Genomic DNA, 17650 nt, shown 5'->3' on the forward strand with positions numbered 1-17650 from the left:
AATAATAATATTTAAGAATACTACATAAAAAAATTAATAAATATAATGTGCATGGATTTAATTCATCCTTCTCTTTAATCCATCTTTCTAAATTATGCTGCAGCAAAGAACTTTGTTGCATTACATTTGAAAATGTTTATATATAAAGATGTGTATGGTGATTTTGCACAGATTTCCATAAACGGAAATAAGATTATTACTTTTGTGGCATTCACATAAACTATTTTTTTAGTTGTCTATCTATTTTAATATCTGTTCCTAATCAGCTTAACAAGCCTGTAGGAAGCATTGGCCTTATAATAATTGGCCTCACTCATTCATTTACTTTAACCTAAAACAGCCAATACACTTACTGACATGGTTTGGAAGGTGGGAGAAAATGTAATTACCTGACAAAAACTTGTACACATGAGAACAACACAAAGAGACAAACTCTGCATGGTAACTTCATAAGGGAATCAAACCTGTAAAGCTGTGAACATCAACACTACCCGTGCAACACCATGGCAACCTAGACTGTTTATACTGGCAAGTGTATACACACATACTCACATTACATGCACACTCAGGGTCATGCACTGTATGGACAAATGTGTGAATACCACTTCTAATTAGGAATTCAGGTGTTTAGCAACACCTAACAGGTGTATAGAACTAATTATATACATAGAATATATGCTTCCAACCTGCAAGGGTTTCTTTCCAGTCTGATAAATTGCCCATGAAGGTGTTTGACGTTGACCTTGAACTGATGAATCATGTATAACCTGTAACTACCTGCCTTATCATAAATATAAACAACATGTAAAACATCACGGTAAAATCATCATAAACATACAACACAAACATACATTCCTAATTAGCGTTTTTAGTTTTTAACCACATTTAATCCAATAATCATTTTACAGGATTTCCATACTTCAATACTACATGTCTAGAAGAAGAAATGTAAACAAGGCAATTTTTCAGTGTTTTTGAAGACGCTGCCTTAACTGAACTGTTATTACAAATTGTTTCACAGCGTTTTCAGCATATCTTCCCTTCATCTGCAATAGATAGAACAACTAAATAGTGATGATTACACCTCTGTGAACGTTGCAGAATTTATTTAATATTTAATAAAACGATGGTTTAAAACTTTCAGCAAAAACTGAAGCATAAACGATCAGACACTTTTCTAAATGAGTTTGTGTGCTTCTTTTTTGACCCTCGCGGTTTGCCGTACTTGGCGGTTCCACTTTGATTGAACACTTTGAAACTCTTTGTGATCTACAAGAAGTGCTGTTAGAAAGTGGAAATAACACCAAAATAGTAAGAGAACAAAGCACATTTGTTGTCATTATTAGAGGTGGATTCGTCTGTGAACTCTACGGTAAGCCGCGCAACTAACAAGAAAACCTGCGGGATGTCAACAGGCATTAGCATTACAGTACTTATATTGCTAGCTACGGTGCTAACTGTTTACATACAAACATCATGTGTCTGTCTGGCTATTACAACTACTTATATTTACTAATGCGGTTATGCAGATATATGAATCATTAATTAATATCATAGTTGATGTTTAAACTTGTTTTTAAATTTAGTTATCGATGGTTAGCCAGCTTAACTGTACAGCTTGCGAAGTTGAGCTGCGTCTCAAACGGCATACTATTAGTACTAAATAGTACGTTAAAAGAGTAACCACATTATTAATCGTGTAGTAGCTTCACATACTATTAAGTTCTTTAGGATGTAAATGAGACGCAGCCTAGCTGTTAAAACTTAGGCAAGTATATGGGTGGTTTACATGCCAAATTAAGGTATACTTAAGGTATACTTAGCGCTCATTAATTATTATAAAACAAGAAGCTTGACCTGCCTCCATTACGTTTGTTTGTGTTCATTTTAGGCAGACTAGACTAAATCATATTTATATTTTATAATGTATATTTTTTATAACCAGTGTTCCATTGAATGTGATATTTTGCTGGCCAACTCTTACAAAGAGTACAGAACATAAGCTTGACTTTATCTCTTCCCAACTGAAACTGATTTGGTGACAGGGTTCAGTTTTTGTACTCTCAGCACTATTACAAGAGCCATAGCGTCAATAACAAAATGTAATAATTATATTTTGAGTTAGGGTTAGGTTAAGTTGCTTTAGCTTAGTGTTCCATGTTTTGACTCCAGAATGATAACATTGATAACAATAATTGACTTATTTTGGTATCTTTGGGTAAGGATGTTATGTTATAAATGATTTGTTGTGTTGCTACATGGTGAAGCCATTTTTAGAAAAAAGTATCTGCACAGAGTCATGTGTCACCTGCCTGACAGCTGTCTCCTTTTGTTTTCAGCTAAGTTCTAGTATGGAGGAGGTAACAAGGCTGGTGTCATCAGGTGACTGCCTGAAGATCTGGGATTCCACCTCCATGAGTGTGGTGGAGCAGTTTAACCCTCACAGTGCCAGCCACCCTCTGGCACAAGTGTGCTGGAGCAGCAGCAGTATCCTTCTCGAAACTGGCTATAGTTGTACAAGTGTACCATCATTTAATAAAAGCATTCATTTTACCAGAAAAAAACCCACTAATGCTAGCAATTGTACACAATAAAAAGTGGCTCAGCACATGTAAAGTAATGGCTGCTATAACCAAGATGGAACAAGAGTACATGTTTACCACTTTGTATTCTAAACACAGCTAAAGTTAATTAAATTATTAAAATGTTGTGCTGTTAAATGTGTTTAATTGCTCTGGAGAAGATGTATTCTGTCCCTGTTATCTCTGTGATTTTTTGTGATGTGCTCAGTTTCAAATGAAAAGGAAAATCCTCATTACTTTGTGTAGGGTGCCTTGACAACAGGCAGATCAGTACATTGTCAGTGCCAGCAGTATAGGTGACAAGCTGGTAGTCACCAGCTTGAAATCCTCACCCGTGCCAGTGATGGAGCTTGCAGAGGGGGTCAGTAAATGCACAGCATTTTAGCATTGATCACCCATAATACTATTTTACAGTAATCTTATTGGTGTTGTTTATTGGCTTCTGTCTTTAGAAAAAACAAACACGAGTGGCTCTAAACTCAACATCACAGTTTCTTGTCAGTGGGGGACTGGATAACACCGTTAACATCTGGGATCTAAAGACTAAGAGATTGCATCGGAGTCTGAAGGTATCTTGAGTTTTGTGTAGTAATGAGGTAAATTATAGATCTTTGCTGCAGCAGGGCCTGGTAAGCTCACAATGATAGGATCCACTACGTATTCTCTGTTGTATCAGAGGATGCTTGAGGAAAACTGTACAAAAACGAACATGACAATGACCCAAAATATTACAGTAAATCCACCAAGGAATGACAATTGTAGGAAACCTCTAATTAGGGTTATTGCAGCCAAAGGGGGAAAATACCCACAATTAGGGCAAAGGGTGGCCTAACTTTTTTCACAGTGGGAATTGGTCTTTTTTCAGTTTTTCTGTTGGATAAATAATACAGTCAAATTTTCATTGTTTTTGGGAAGGTAATGCAATTACATCACCTTCATCAACAGATATTGTATAAAATATCAAATATTGATATGTTCATATTTCTTAATAAAGAACAAAATATTTAATGGGGTTTTACATGACTGTTTATCTCTGGCGCTGCCATGTGGAATTGTGATGAAATGTACATTGTCTTGCATTTTTGGGGAAGTGGTCATAGTTACTGGCTCATTAGTGTATGTCAGTGTTTCACAAATAGAGGTACTAGTACCCTTTGTGCTATTTCATGGTACTACAGGGGATACTTAAGACATTTAAGATTTATGATACAAATGTATATTTTTGTTTCGGCTGCTCCCATAATAATAATAATAAAATTTTTATGTGTACATTAAACTAAATAAATGTATTAAGTGGTAGCTCAGCAGTTAATGTCCTGAACGAATAACCTAAGGTTTCCCGCTTACATTTCCAACACCACCAAGTTGGCATAGGTGAGCAACTTTGTAAGAGATGCTTTGTAAGGTGCTTTGTAAGTCTGTTCCACTATAACAGTGTACAGTATATGTTAATATTGGCCAAACGTTTCAAACAAAGTACTTTTGTGCTACAAATAATTAAAATGTGTCTTCACTAAATTTTTAAGTGTTTCACACTAGTAAAACACTAGTATGATTAAAAACAATTCCTGTTGCTATTGTAACAGTTTTTTATGTATTTTTATTGGATAAGAACTGTTAGTTAGAAGACAAAATTTCTTTTAAAATATGAGTGCCAAAAAGAGACCAAAACACCCCAACACTAGCACTAATACTAAACATAATGTTATTAATATTCTCTGCCCCTTGTCAGGACCATAAGGAGGAAGTGACGTGTGTATCTTTCAACAGTGGTGATAGTTACATAGCATCTGGTTCTACCAGTGGGGACATCATTCTCCACAGCATTACCACCAATCTTTCTAGTAAAGCGTTTGGCCATGGGCCCAATGAGGTGAGTGTTCCCTATCTGCTATATGTACAATCAGTATTTCAAAACAAGATGACTTGCTTTATGAGTGAGCAAACATGTTTTTCTCTTGTGTCTTTTGTAGCCTATCCATGACCTGAGGTACTCAGTGATTAAGCGCTCTTTGTTGGGAAGTGTGTCGGACAGTGGCTCCATGGTGCTGTGGGATGCAAATACACAGAAGGAGCTGCACAAGTTCGAGGGAGCACACAAAGCTCCTGCTTCAGGCCTCGCCTTCTCCCCAGCCAATGACCTGCTTTTCATTACAGTTGGTTTGGATAAGAAGATCGTCTGCTATGACACCTCCAGCAAAATGTAAGAAACATATGTGAACATTTCTGCAAGCTTTATAAAATAAGTTTTTCTGGTCAGTTCATGTATGTCATATACAGTATGTAACTCAAATTTGAGTTGGTGCCTCACAGTAATTGGGGTTAGAATTTAACCATTAGTCACTGTCTGCAAGGAAACTCTGTTTCCTTCCCACTTCCAAAAACATGCAAGAGGTGGATTTGCTATGCTAAATTACCTCTTAGTGTAAGGAAGTGATGAATGTTACCCTGTGATTTATTTGCACCCTGTTAAGGGTGTGTCATCTAGCATTGAAGCTAGATTTTTTTTTTTTTTAAAGCATAATAAATTGTTAATCATGACAAAAGAGTAATTTACTAAACCTTTGCAGATTCATACAAATTGGAAACACACTTTGATCATCTTTGTTTCTGCAGCATTTTCCGAAGTAAGCAGGTTGAGTCTCCTCTCACAGCAGTAGATTTCACTCCAGATGGAGCAGGCCTGGTAGTGGGCTCCACTCAGGGTCGAATCTACATGTATGACCTGCGTAATCTAAGCTCTCCACTCAAAACCACCACAGCTCACAAGACTTCAGTTACTTGCATCCGCTTCCAGAACTCCAGCACCAGATTGAAGGTATGAATGCCAGTGTGCATGTGCACTTCAATCTACATGTTGTTCCATGCTGTGATGCACTCATCATCAAGTCATTATCATTTTTTCTCAGACTAGTAAAACAACAGGTGGTAGGACTTCCTCCTCACAGTCCAACCATAGAGTCTCTGTGAAGCTTGGGCAGAATCTGCCAAACGGGCCTCCTACACCCACTTTGTCAGCTCCCTCAGGCCATGTACTGTCTGAAAATCAGCCTGCAGGACGAGCAGATGGACAGACTCACAACCTGGGTAAGCTTTTTTGTTTTTATCTGGAGCTCTTTTAACAATGCAAAATTCAGTTTTCACTAGTTTAGTCTTTTTTGCCAGGTTTGTTGGTGTCTTGTCTGACAACACCCTGATTTTTTTTTAAATAAAAATAGCTGTTAAACAAATGTAGCCAATCAGAAATAAGCATTTTTATAGATACTAGAAAAGCCATTATTTAATTCACTGGTGTAATAACTGTTTTCTTGGTGCCGTTCTGTTTAGGAAGTGGCGGAGGTCCTGAGGTGCTGTCCAGGGAGGCTGAAGGCCAGCCGAGCCTTGATAAGTTCAGCAGTGTTGGACGAAACAGCCTTAGCCTGGACATCTTCTCACCTGTTACTGATGGTATTTTAATGATCTTTTCTTTTTGATTTCTGATGCTTGCTGTGTTTTAGGGGACATATGCTTACTGGTTACTGGAACACATTAAGACATTTGTTTAGAGAACAGTCTCAATTATTTTCATTCTTTTGTACAGGTGCTTCTGGTAAAGTGGTCGATGAGTGTATATATTGCTATTTTTTATTTTTTTTTGCCATCATAACAAATATCAATTGTAAAACCTCTTTCCTCTGTAATTTCTCATCCAGGTTTCAAATCACATGGTTTTAGTAGTGATACACCAACTTCAAGAAATGGTGTGTACTTTTCAGACATTTTCATGAAGCTTTGTGCACTTCAACATTCAACATGTTTATCATGGTAGTTTCACAGTAAATAATGTTCTTTGCTTGTGGTGAAACTGGTATTGGTGCTTTGTGTTGCCACTAGGAAGCAGCGCTGATGTGTTCTTTCGAGAAGCTGAGGGTCAACACAGCTCAGACAAATTTAGGATGGGCCGAAACAGCCTTGACATTTTCTCTCCTGTCCGAGATGGTATGGGAATTATTTATTTTAAGTGACTTGCCATTTCTACTCAACATAAATATCCATTCTCTTATGTCAGTATATTTTTTATATTTATTTGTGCTGTTTGTGTTGTTTACTATTTTTACTCGTTAATACAGCCAAATCTAAATCTAAAATGTTATTCTAGATTACAAAAGTCATAGACTCAGCGATGCCTCAAGTGGAAAGAAAGGTAAGATTTTATGACCTGCCTCATCAATTAAAATGTTAGTGTCTGATAAGTTTATGCTATTATCTGTTTTACTTATTTGTCTGTTTATTACCAGAGTTAGATTTCTTACCTCAGCACGGCTCAGCCCAGCGCAAGAATCCATTGGGCACACCTGGTACTCGCTGCTATAGTCCTCTGTCTGCTGTCCACACACCACCTGCAATCAAAGAGGAAGAATCAATACCTGCATCACCTGCACATACAGACATGCAGAACAACATGGTCAGTCTCATTTTTATCCAGTTAATAAAAATTAACTGAATTAACTATTTTAAACTGACGGCATAATTGTATGCAGTTTTATTAAAGCTAAAATTGAGTGAGTAAAAGAGAGTTTTTAAGCACTTATCAACTACATTTTAATGATGGTCAGGTGGAGAAGACTAATGGTCTCGGGCAGGATGAATTGATACCCCCTACTTCTCAGACTCCACGCATCCAATCAGTTCATCCGTTTAACTCACCCGAGCCCAGTCATGGGAGAGATGTGCCAGCCAAGCTTACCTATGATTCACCAGCAAGCAGCAGCCAGCCCACGGCTGAACCAGGTATGTGAACTGTGTGTCGGACAGATTTAATCACATGTATACCTGACCACCTGATCACCAAATCTGGGTTTATTTCTAGCTCAAGCAGCGGCGGCAGCAGCTTCTGGTGCAGTCAACAGTGAAATTCCTCTCACTTCTGTGCAGATGAATTTTGTACGCAATATGATCCACGAAGCACTTGAGGACTTTAGGTTAGTACATTTCAATTATTTTACACACAATGTAAATGTCATTGGGGTTTGTTATACCCACATTTGCTGTAACAGCAAATGTCATGAACACTTCAGTTCATGACATCCAAAGCCAGTTCACACCATCAGTAACACTTGCCTATTAAAATGACTGATGGCATATTCTTCATTAAGGCTGTATCACATAACATGCCTTTACTTTCTGTCATTCTCTTGGTTTCTCCTTAAACCTGATTTAAAGTGTCTGTAATTGTTCATTAAGACAGCCTTCTCAGTCAGGTTTCATTTTGCTGTTAGTAACACCCGTTGCATAAAGCACCACATAGTAAGATGTGAAGATTTCCGCTGCATGTGTATTTTAACCAGAAGCATAGATCAGATGTACATACTTAGTTGTAAAAAATATATATATGCTATATTGTGTTTTTTCATTGTCTCTTTCAGGGACACATCCCATAGAGACATCATAAATCTTCAAGTGGAAATGGTGAAGCAGTTCTATATTCAACTGGTGGGCATTACCATCATTTGTAACCACTGATTTATAGCAATATTCTATTTTATTGAAATTATTACCATGTTTCTTAATCTTTGTAATCTCTGTTTTGCATGTTCTTTTAATGTGGCTTCTTTTCTGCTCTTGTAGAATGAGATCCACGGGCTGATTGAGCGGTACTCTGTGAACGACTCTTTGGTGGAGGAGATAGAGAAGCTGAAGGAGGAAAACCGTCGACTCAGAGCCAATTACTGAAAATCACCAGGCTGCCTCTCTTACATATAGAGTTATTGTGTCTTTGTGCTCAAAACGAGGCCCAGGCCAGAAAGCCTGAAAAGCAGTACAGCACTGACCTGAGTAAGAAATGGTGGGAAGAACGTCTCACTGTTCTGCAGGTGTACACTCAGGAGCACTGTATCATGCTCTTTAGCAATGCATATTTTTAAGGCTGCAGTGGGTTTTATCTACCATTTCTGTGCCTTCAAAAAGAGAGAACATGGTTTTGCGTGTCTCAGAGTTTTACAATCAATAATAGATTTGTATTGAAATACTATGATATATATAGGATTTACGTGTTTAAAGGCTGTGGTGATAAAAAATGAAACTAGTATTTTCAGATATGTTGCGTCTGATATGAGTGTTTTTGTTTTTGTATGTATTTGTAATGCAATCTATTGTAAGATTGTTACATGTTTCAGATATGAGACAGCAGCAATCTACTGTAAATGACAAAAATGAATTTATAACTACAATGCGAATCCATTTTATAGCCATTAAGCAATTTCAAACCTAAATAAATTATTGCATTAAACCTGTACTGGATATGAAGTGATAAAGACCCTGTGTGAAATGCTATGGCATGTCAGAAGTGATATTTCATTTACCTATTTTACAACAGAAGCATTTGTGATGAGAACATATACATAATTTAATAAATAAATACCTAGCTTTGTTTATATCAAAGTATCTATGCTTAGCTTACTGTAACCAACTCCTCAGCATAATTCCGTTTAGTATTACTGTGTAACATTTTGGCAAGTCTCTATTTATAATAATAATAATAATAATACATTTTATTTATATAGCGCTTTTCAAGATACTCAAAGACGCTTTACATAAGACAAATAATCAAAACAAATACGTACATACACCATACAAATCATAGTACAAAATCAAAATAGTACATCAACATCAAGAATAATTAAGATAAAAACAAAGAGAGCAGCATAAGACAGTTCATTAAAAATTAGCTAAATTATGAGAGAGAACAACAAATATAGAACAATTTCTTAAAATTAGACAGAAACAGGACAGATTTACATGCAATCAGGAAACTGAAAACTTTACAAGTTTATAAAGCTACAACTGAAATCCCTGCAAATAGTTTTTGATACTACAGTACAGTGTTTTTTAACTCGGACATAATCTGTTGCCTAAACACAACCACTGATTAAAGGTTTTCTTTTGCACAACATTAATCGCTCTGTGAGATAACATAACTAGCACGTTCTTTCCCCTCAGCAATAAACCTGACGCTACCTGTTCTCAAACTGCTTATAAAATATGGTTAATAGTGAGCAGTGGAGGGCGCTATGTGCCCTCTTACTTTAGTGTTCGGGTGTATCCGGCTAGCTGTAGTATCCAAATGGGGTAATGGACCAAACAGCATGTTTTAACTCAATACATTTACTGTCGAAAATAAAGTGGGCACCACAGAGAAGCTAGCAGTTAATAGCAATGTCACTGTTAGCATTGTTGTTAGCACTGTGATTCACTGTTGTCAGCTCAGTTCAAATAGGAAAATGTGTTTTAGATGAAAAAGCAAATAAACTACTTACTGTGGTTCACTACTACACTGAACAAACCCTGTTTTAATTTTTTTTTTGTTTTTTTAAGTATCACTTGACCTAGGCTCAGGCATGTTTTTGCACGTTAAAACCTAACAAGACTGACCCTTTTATGTACGAGATTATATACAATCTCCGCTCCAGCAGAAGCCATAAATCGGTCCTTAATCCCATTAGGCTCCATTTTCTATGTAGAAATTTGCTAAAGGCCAAGACATGAAATAATAGAAAAACAAGATGCCCATAAATAAGTCTCACCACAGTCTTTGGATTATATGTAAAACATTTAAACAATGCTTTAATACAACCAGTGATTAGTTGCAACTAAGTAGTGATGGGTCGGTCGCGAACGATCCGGCTTTTTAAAGTGAACGACGGGATCCGGCTCCTGACTGGGAGCCGATTCGTTTTTATCCGGGTTTTTTTTCTGTCAAAACCGCACGTGATTGGTCAAGATACGTGGTGGCGTTTGTGTGTTTACACTGAGCAGAAGGGGAGGGGTCACACACACACACACACACACACACACACACACAGACAGCGTGCACACGAACAGGAGGGAGCGAGAGAGAGAACTCAGCGCTTTACACAGCCAGACATTAGGTGAGGAAAATGAGTGAGAGGAGACATAGTAAAGTTTGGACACGAGGAGCCCCTTTTACAGAGAAGTTCAGACCCACTGAACCAAGTATTCAGTCTACACACATCTTATACATGTGATGGCACATAGACTGTGTATCTGTCCCCTCAGAGAGAATCTTGTTTAACAGAAAGGAGAAACAGGATCAAGCCATCAAAGATGATCTCCTTGGTTTTTCTGAATGCCAATCTTCACTAAATACTTACAAATACTGTCACCTGGATGCTTTCACCTGGATTTTCTTATTGTTTTGCACATTTTCATTCATATTTTGCTGAGTGTGAGTGATGCTTCGTTGATGTGTTGTTTCAGTCTAGATGCTTGTTTATTGTGTTTTGTTTATTAGGATTTTACCATCACGTTTTACACTTTGGTTACATTCATGACAGGAACATTCACCTCACTTGCATGTCTTTGGACTGTGGGAGGAAACCGGAGCACCCTGAGGAAACCCACGCGGACACGGGAAAGACATGCAAACTCCACACTGGTCAAGAGCAATGTAAAGAAATGACAATCATACTGATATGACAATTTATTCACACAAGGTACAGTATATACAATTTCAAAATACAAAAAAAGCTCAATGTTGGAGGAAAACCTATTGAAATTTGATCATTAATATTATTTTACTTGCTATAGGTCATCCTTAATGGACAATTAACAACAATAAAAAATATAAAATATCTTTGTGTTAATATAATACTTATGGTGCTTTCAGACATAGCTAACCACATCATAACTGAATAAAGTTGGGTGACTTGGTAGGTGGTCCACAAATAAAACGATTATGAAATTTACTGGAACATGTTGCTAAATAAGTGGCAGAAAACTAGAAGGCTGTTTCCACAGCAGCACTGTCCAGCAACTTATCATTCAATTTTCAAGTTTAGCAGGTGTATTAGAGCAAGAAATTTAATCCAAATTTACCAACATTTGTCAGTTTACTATGGACAATGGTTACGATTCAAGAAATGAAGAATTAAGGGACTTTTAATCAACAGTTCAAAACCTTGACCACTGAAGCCACCTAAAACACCATGCTTGAAAATTAAAATGTATAACAACAATTAAGACAATAATAATTTTGCAAAGTGGATTTTATGCTGGCCCATCCATAACACCACACAGATTTTTTTCTAGTAAGACTTTTCAGAGATGTAGGAATTAAAATTTCAAAAAGTGACCCATAGTCTGCTCTTGTGTGTGTTATGTGTGTTGAGGTAGAGAAGCAGTCCTGAGAGAAAGTTAGATGAGACTGGATGAGAGTGCTACACTGACACATCTGCCCTGCAAATAGGACAGGTAGCATTCACCTGTGAATTGAACAGATAAACATGTAAACATAAAAAAAAAAACACAAAAAAAAACAATTATCACTGAGGTAAAAGGCAAAATTGAAAAGTTTTAATAACTCACTTTCAACCAACGGTCAATGCACTTTACATGGTAGTCATGGAAGCATGGAAGCATTCTCAGCTTCTCCCCCTTCTTGTAGTCGGAGAAACAGATCTGACAGCTGTACAGAGAAAATAAGCTACTAATCATAACCGATCGTGATCAAATGGGGGGGGGGGGGGGGGGGGGGAAGGCAGAAATAACACTTACTCAGTCTTTCCAGCGTTATGTGCAGGATTATAAACTTTTGTAGGCAGTCTCTCCGTCTCCCCTTTACTGAGAGTTTTCTTGGCCATCACGGCTCCCTGGCGCTCCTCAAATGCAAGTAGGGCCTAAATATGCATTCACAGAAATAAGAAGCTGAATAAAGGCACTAATAGAAATAACAGGGTAAATAAGTGCAACATCACTTTTGTTGATTGAAAGCTTATACCTCATAGTTATCTCCCTGGCTGTCATCAAGCAGAGCTACAGGAACATGAGCATTTCTGCGATGTGAGGTTCGAGCCTGACCCCTTTGCACCTGCCGTCTTTGCCTGTTTGCTAAATCACAATAACACACAGCATGTGTCACCATCAAGGCCACTTTTTACAGAATCAGCAATATATCCTATTCATTTACTAACAATAAAAATATCTAATCATTTGTGCGATCGTATGGCTCAGTAGTCTATAACGCTAGCCCACTATCGCTGAGCTCCGGGTTTGAATCTCAGTGTGGTCTACAAAGACACGATTTGCTATGTCTGAAGAGGGGAGGTGGGTGGGTAGCTAAAGCCCTGTAATGGACTGGTGCCTTGTCCATGGGTATTCCTGCCTTGCATCCAGTGTTTCCTGGTTAAACCGAACCCACCACAACCCTGACCAGGTAACATTGGTTGAAGAAAAAAAAAAATGCTATTGCAAGTGTTTTACTGCTTGTTCAAACTACATTTTCAACAAAGGTTCTTAAACTTAATATGTTTTATTATATTTGAATTGTCAAAAGACAAAACATTAAGGATTTATTATTTTAATATTCACCAACCCAATTCCCTGCTCAAAGGACTTTCTATTCTAGTGTTATTTGGGTAAAAATATACTGAATTTAGAGAGGGAACATAAAGGCAACCATCACACATGGTAGAATATATAGAATATATACCCATTTCAAAAAAGCATTTTGTATACATCACTAATTTATAATATTGATGTGCAAATTATTCTGGGTGGATTGTTTTATCTCATAATACCGCTTGATAAGTTAAGTTGTTCTGTTTGGGAAATCGTCTTTTTTAATGGATAATTAGATAACAACAGATAACAACAAATTAGAACAACAGATAAAGGTTGACATTCGTGTTTTCATAAAACAAACATGACTTACTGGATTGACCCTCAAACATGGCCTGCTGCAGCTCTGAGAACGGTGGAGAGCTCACCATGGAGGCCCAGGGAGAGATCCAACCCAAACCTACATACGAGTCAAACTACAAAAGACGATGCAATAGGACATCTTGTAACAGTCATAGCTATTAAATCAAACTAGCAGTAATAAATCTCAATGAAGAATGTGTTTAATGCAACTAACCAAGTTATTCTGAGGGTGTCTGTTGAGTGATGTGGTCTCTAATCTCCTTTGCTCCTGATGTAGCTGTTCCTCTCTGTCGAATTGCTCCTGTGGAACAATACACCAGCTTATCAGAGAAACCATAAGTTGTCTTGTGTACATGAAGCTATTAACTGGTACTCTAGCCAAGGTGTTACTGTTTTATGTTTAGGGTATTAGGTAGGCTTAGTCATGTCAAACAGCCTTACAAATCTCATTCCACTGCTGCTATTGGAATACACAGAGACCCCAGTACTTAGTGAGTAAATGAATAGGGTTACCTGGAGGCTTCTAGCAAATGCCTCGTCTTCAGCCATCTGAATAGAGCGAACTGTAGCTTCAACCACCACGTCGTCATCCTCATCCTCATCTATGATGACAATCTCCTCCTGTACTTGACATGCAGAAGGACGTCCAACTCTGGCTTCTGTATCTGTGCATGACAGCAGAGAATGAATCATGCCACATCTATGAACATTACTATTTCACTCCCAAACATGGAAAGAACATGCAAATGCATTTTTCTTAGGCAGTGCCCAGCATCAAAGATCTCAGGTGGTTTAACTCCACCACCTGCACCATCATGCTAAACCTGCAAGTTTGCGACTGCAGTGATCTTCCGGAAGTAATTAATTTATACAGCTGTCAGCCTGCAGTGTTTTGATAATGATAACCAATGCATGTAGTCATTAATGAGGTGCAAGTTTAAACTAGACAAACATAAGGATGTCCAAGAAGGATAAATATAAATAATGTACATTTGTATACACTGTATATAAATAATGGTCCTCACCTGTGTCCTGTGAGTGTTTCTCCTCTTTTGCTCCAAGTGAAGGTGCTGTTGCGGTACATCTGGAAGACCTAGAACTTGTTTTATTATTTCTAGGTTTCTGTTTCTTATTGCCTATGCTTATTGTTTTTTGCTCTGAAGTATGAGCAGAGGAAGAGGGCTTACTCCAGCTAGCATGACCAACAGCAGCTCCTAACACTGAGTGATAAAGTGTTTCAGTAGACGATGAAGCTGTTGAAGTGGAAGACAAGGGAAAGTGAAGGGACTGTGATGGCCGTGGGGACTCCATCCAAACAAAGTCTGAAGGTAAAAGAGACGATGCAGGTACAAATCCCCTGGCCTCATTTCCTCCAGATTCTTGATGAATGCTAAGTGCACTGTCCCGCAGCCTCCGGCGTTTCAATGTCCTCTGAGAGTTTGGGGTAGTGTGGAGGTATCCTGGAATCATGTCCCCACTCTCTGACCTTCTGCTATCTGCACTACCTAGTGCAGCCTAGAGATAAAAGCAATACAAACACTACTTAATACTTGCTTAATGCCTTCAGAGGAAAAATACAAGTATGAAAGTATATTTAAAAAAGTTTTTACCCCACTGCGACTTTCAGTCACATGGGAATGCCGTTTTCTTCTAAAAGTAAGAGGGCTGTAAAGCAGGAAAAGAAAATAATGTAGTTACTAGTAGTTTACAGAACAACTTCCAGTTTTAACTCTGCTGGAAATATGATGTGATTATAAGATGGACTCAATTTAGCCAAAAAATCTGACATTTTCATTTGTAAACAGTAAAGATTGTTGTTAAATAGCTAATAAAGAGTTAAATATTATAATAAATAGGAGTCTAGTTTTTGTTTTTAATCAATAATACCTAGGAGTTTCTGGAACGATAAGAGAAAAATCATGAAATGTGCCATGATCATCATTTGGCAGCTCGCTGTCACTTAGTAAACAGGCATCATTTAGTGATCCAAAGGTTTCATCTTCATTCAGACTTTGTAAAGGGCTGCTAGGCCTGGAGTCTCCTACAGTACTATCCATATATACTGCTTTTTGTGAATGGCTCTGTGGATGTCACCTATATCTGTGAAAAGAAAAAAAGAACTACATTAAAATATTAAAATAATAACAGCTTGTTCTACAGTGATTCATGCATTTAGTAGACCTTCAAGATTGCATCTATATCAACGAGACAAAAACACTCCTGCAAAGTGTCTCATCTTTATTATTCTTTGTTACAGTCACATCCACCTCCATGTAATTTTTGTAACTAAGAAACTGATTCATTTTAGAAAATCAATACAAGATTTTACAAGACAGTTGCATCGATCTACAACCCTACTATTGCTAAAATAAAAATAAAAAAAGAAGTCAGAATTCAATACAGCTATTGCAACCCAATACACCCTACATCACTGAACACAAATCTTGGACTTCTGGTCTTGAATCTCAACTTGAAACAATGCTATTAATTTGGCTGAGTATCCAACAGACACAGGTTGGTCGACTGAGTTCCTCATTACTGCTGCAGATGTGAATGTGAACCATCATATTTTGTTTAATTAATCATGATTCATGTATCCTGTAAGGGTCTATCAACTACAGTAAATCCAAAGGCAGCATGGGAGGTGTAACAATGCCATGTTGATGCACAAAGTAAACCAGTATTTAGCTTTGGTTTTAGGTAATGGGGTGATGTATTGGATACTCTATGGATTAATGTTCCATACAGTGGATCAGTCAGCAGATTCCAGCAGACTTTGTTAACTTACAATAACTCACGGATTAATCTCCGGTTAAAAGTCAGTCACAGCGTTTCAGTCTATTGGTTCGGCTGCTGTGACATACTGGCGTGTAATGACTGTTCAAAGAGATTGTCACCTTACTCTAGCATTAGAAACAGAACATACATTCATTGTCAAATACTGCATATGCCATGTATGAATTGCTCGTACCAATACCCATACATAGTAAACATGTTGCATAAACATGTGGCAGACAGCAGATGTTGGCATTTATTTCGCATTTTCGATGCTCTTACAATTCCTAAATCCACTGGTCCAGCTACTGCGTCATCACACTGAGGTATGGAAGCAAAAGTGTGCGGAATACCGTGACCTTAGCCTAGCAACGACAAATAAGGCAATAATAAAAAAACAGCTACATAAAGTAACAGAGAATTCGTTAAAAGGAGTCTAAAATTAATTTAATCACATGACACGATGTAAGATTACTAAGGCACTAATTCTGAACAGCGATCGAGAAATACTACACACTTAATTATTGTAATAAGGATTAGCTTGCTTGCTAATTGGTTAGCTGGATGACTAGCCAGTAGCTAATATTGATACAACAAGCTGATAATTGTAATAAAATTGGAGCAGTGAGGTGATATCAGATGAGAAACATGGACAGTACTTACCTACAGCTCATGACCCTTCTCACCAATCTGCTGCTTCTTTAATCAGTAATATTATTAACGATTAAAAAAAACGAGCTTTTCTAGTAAAGCGCCTTGTAACTGTATTCAAAGAGCTCTAGAGAACCTCGTTTCCTCTGACGCACTTCACTGCTGTGTTCGAAACAGCACATTACTGCATACTAACCCTGTATATACTGCATACTACCTTATACCACTGTATACACTGCATACTACATACTGTATCTGTACATACTGCATACTACCTTATACCACTGTTTACACTGCATACTACATACTGTATCTGTATATACTGCATACTACCTTATACCACTGTTTACACTGCATACTACATACTGTATCTGTATATACTGCATACTACCTTATACCACTGTATACACTGCATACTACATACTGTATCTGTACATACTGCATACTACCTTATACCACTGTATACACTGCATACTACATACTGTATCTGTATATACCGCATACTACCTTATACCACTGTTTACACTGCATACTACATACTGTATCTGTATATACCGCATACTACCTTATACCACTGTTTACACTGCATACTACATACTGTATCTGTATATACCGCATATTACCTTATACCACTGTTTACACTGCATACTACATACTGTATCTGTATATACCGCATACTACCTTATACCACTGTTTACACTGCATACTACATACTGTATCTGTATATACCGCATACTACCTTATACCACTGTTTACACTGCATACTACATACTGTATCTGTATATACTGCATACTACCTTATACCACTGTTTACACTGCATACTACATACTGTATCTGTATATACTGCATACTACCTTATACCACTGTATACACTGCATACTACATACTGTATCTGTATATACTGCATACTACCTTATACCACTGTATACACTGCATACTACAT

General features: G+C 37.5%; 2 protein-coding genes across 4 annotated transcripts; one reads left to right on the top strand and one right to left on the bottom strand.

Moving 5' to 3' along the window:
• Nucleotides 1-1266: 1266 nt before the first annotated feature.
• On the top strand, nt 1267-8961 carry nedd1 (NEDD1 gamma-tubulin ring complex targeting factor). The gene is made up of 17 exons (XM_063000025.1): nt 1267-1372; nt 2340-2487; nt 2849-2943; nt 3035-3151; nt 4315-4455; nt 4556-4785; nt 5199-5400; nt 5492-5669; nt 5910-6029; nt 6275-6322; nt 6456-6560; nt 6721-6765; nt 6860-7026; nt 7178-7352; nt 7432-7543; nt 7988-8054; nt 8190-8961. The coding sequence occupies exons 2-17, from the start codon at nt 2352-2354 to the stop codon at nt 8292-8294; spliced, it is 2043 nt and encodes a 680-aa protein (XP_062856095.1). The 5' UTR covers nt 1267-1372; nt 2340-2351; the 3' UTR covers nt 8295-8961.
• Nucleotides 8962-11061: 2100 nt separating this feature from the next.
• On the bottom strand, nt 11062-16826 carry si:ch211-59o9.10 (uncharacterized protein LOC561841 homolog). Of its 3 annotated transcripts, none has more exons than XM_063000027.1 (12): nt 16719-16826; nt 16338-16420; nt 15168-15380; nt 14891-14945; nt 14306-14795; nt 13794-13945; nt 13495-13581; nt 13291-13393; nt 12358-12467; nt 12135-12256; nt 11946-12045; nt 11062-11842 (listed from the first exon to the last, which is right to left on the bottom strand). In XM_063000027.1, exons 3-12 carry the CDS (start codon nt 15335-15337, stop codon nt 11798-11800), a joined length of 1434 nt encoding a protein of 477 aa, XP_062856097.1. In that variant the 5' UTR covers nt 15338-15380; nt 16338-16420; nt 16719-16826; the 3' UTR covers nt 11062-11797. The 3 variants fall into 3 exon arrangements, with proteins under 3 accessions (XP_062856097.1, XP_062856096.1, XP_062856098.1); XM_063000026.1 differs by having other exon boundaries at nt 16252-16420; XM_063000028.1 differs by lacking the exon at nt 16338-16420.
• Between the last annotated feature and the right edge of the window lie 824 nt (nt 16827-17650).

This window comes from Trichomycterus rosablanca, chromosome 8 (assembly GCF_030014385.1).
Source record: "Trichomycterus rosablanca isolate fTriRos1 chromosome 8, fTriRos1.hap1, whole genome shotgun sequence".
Lineage (NCBI taxonomy): Eukaryota > Metazoa > Chordata > Actinopteri > Siluriformes > Trichomycteridae > Trichomycterus > Trichomycterus rosablanca.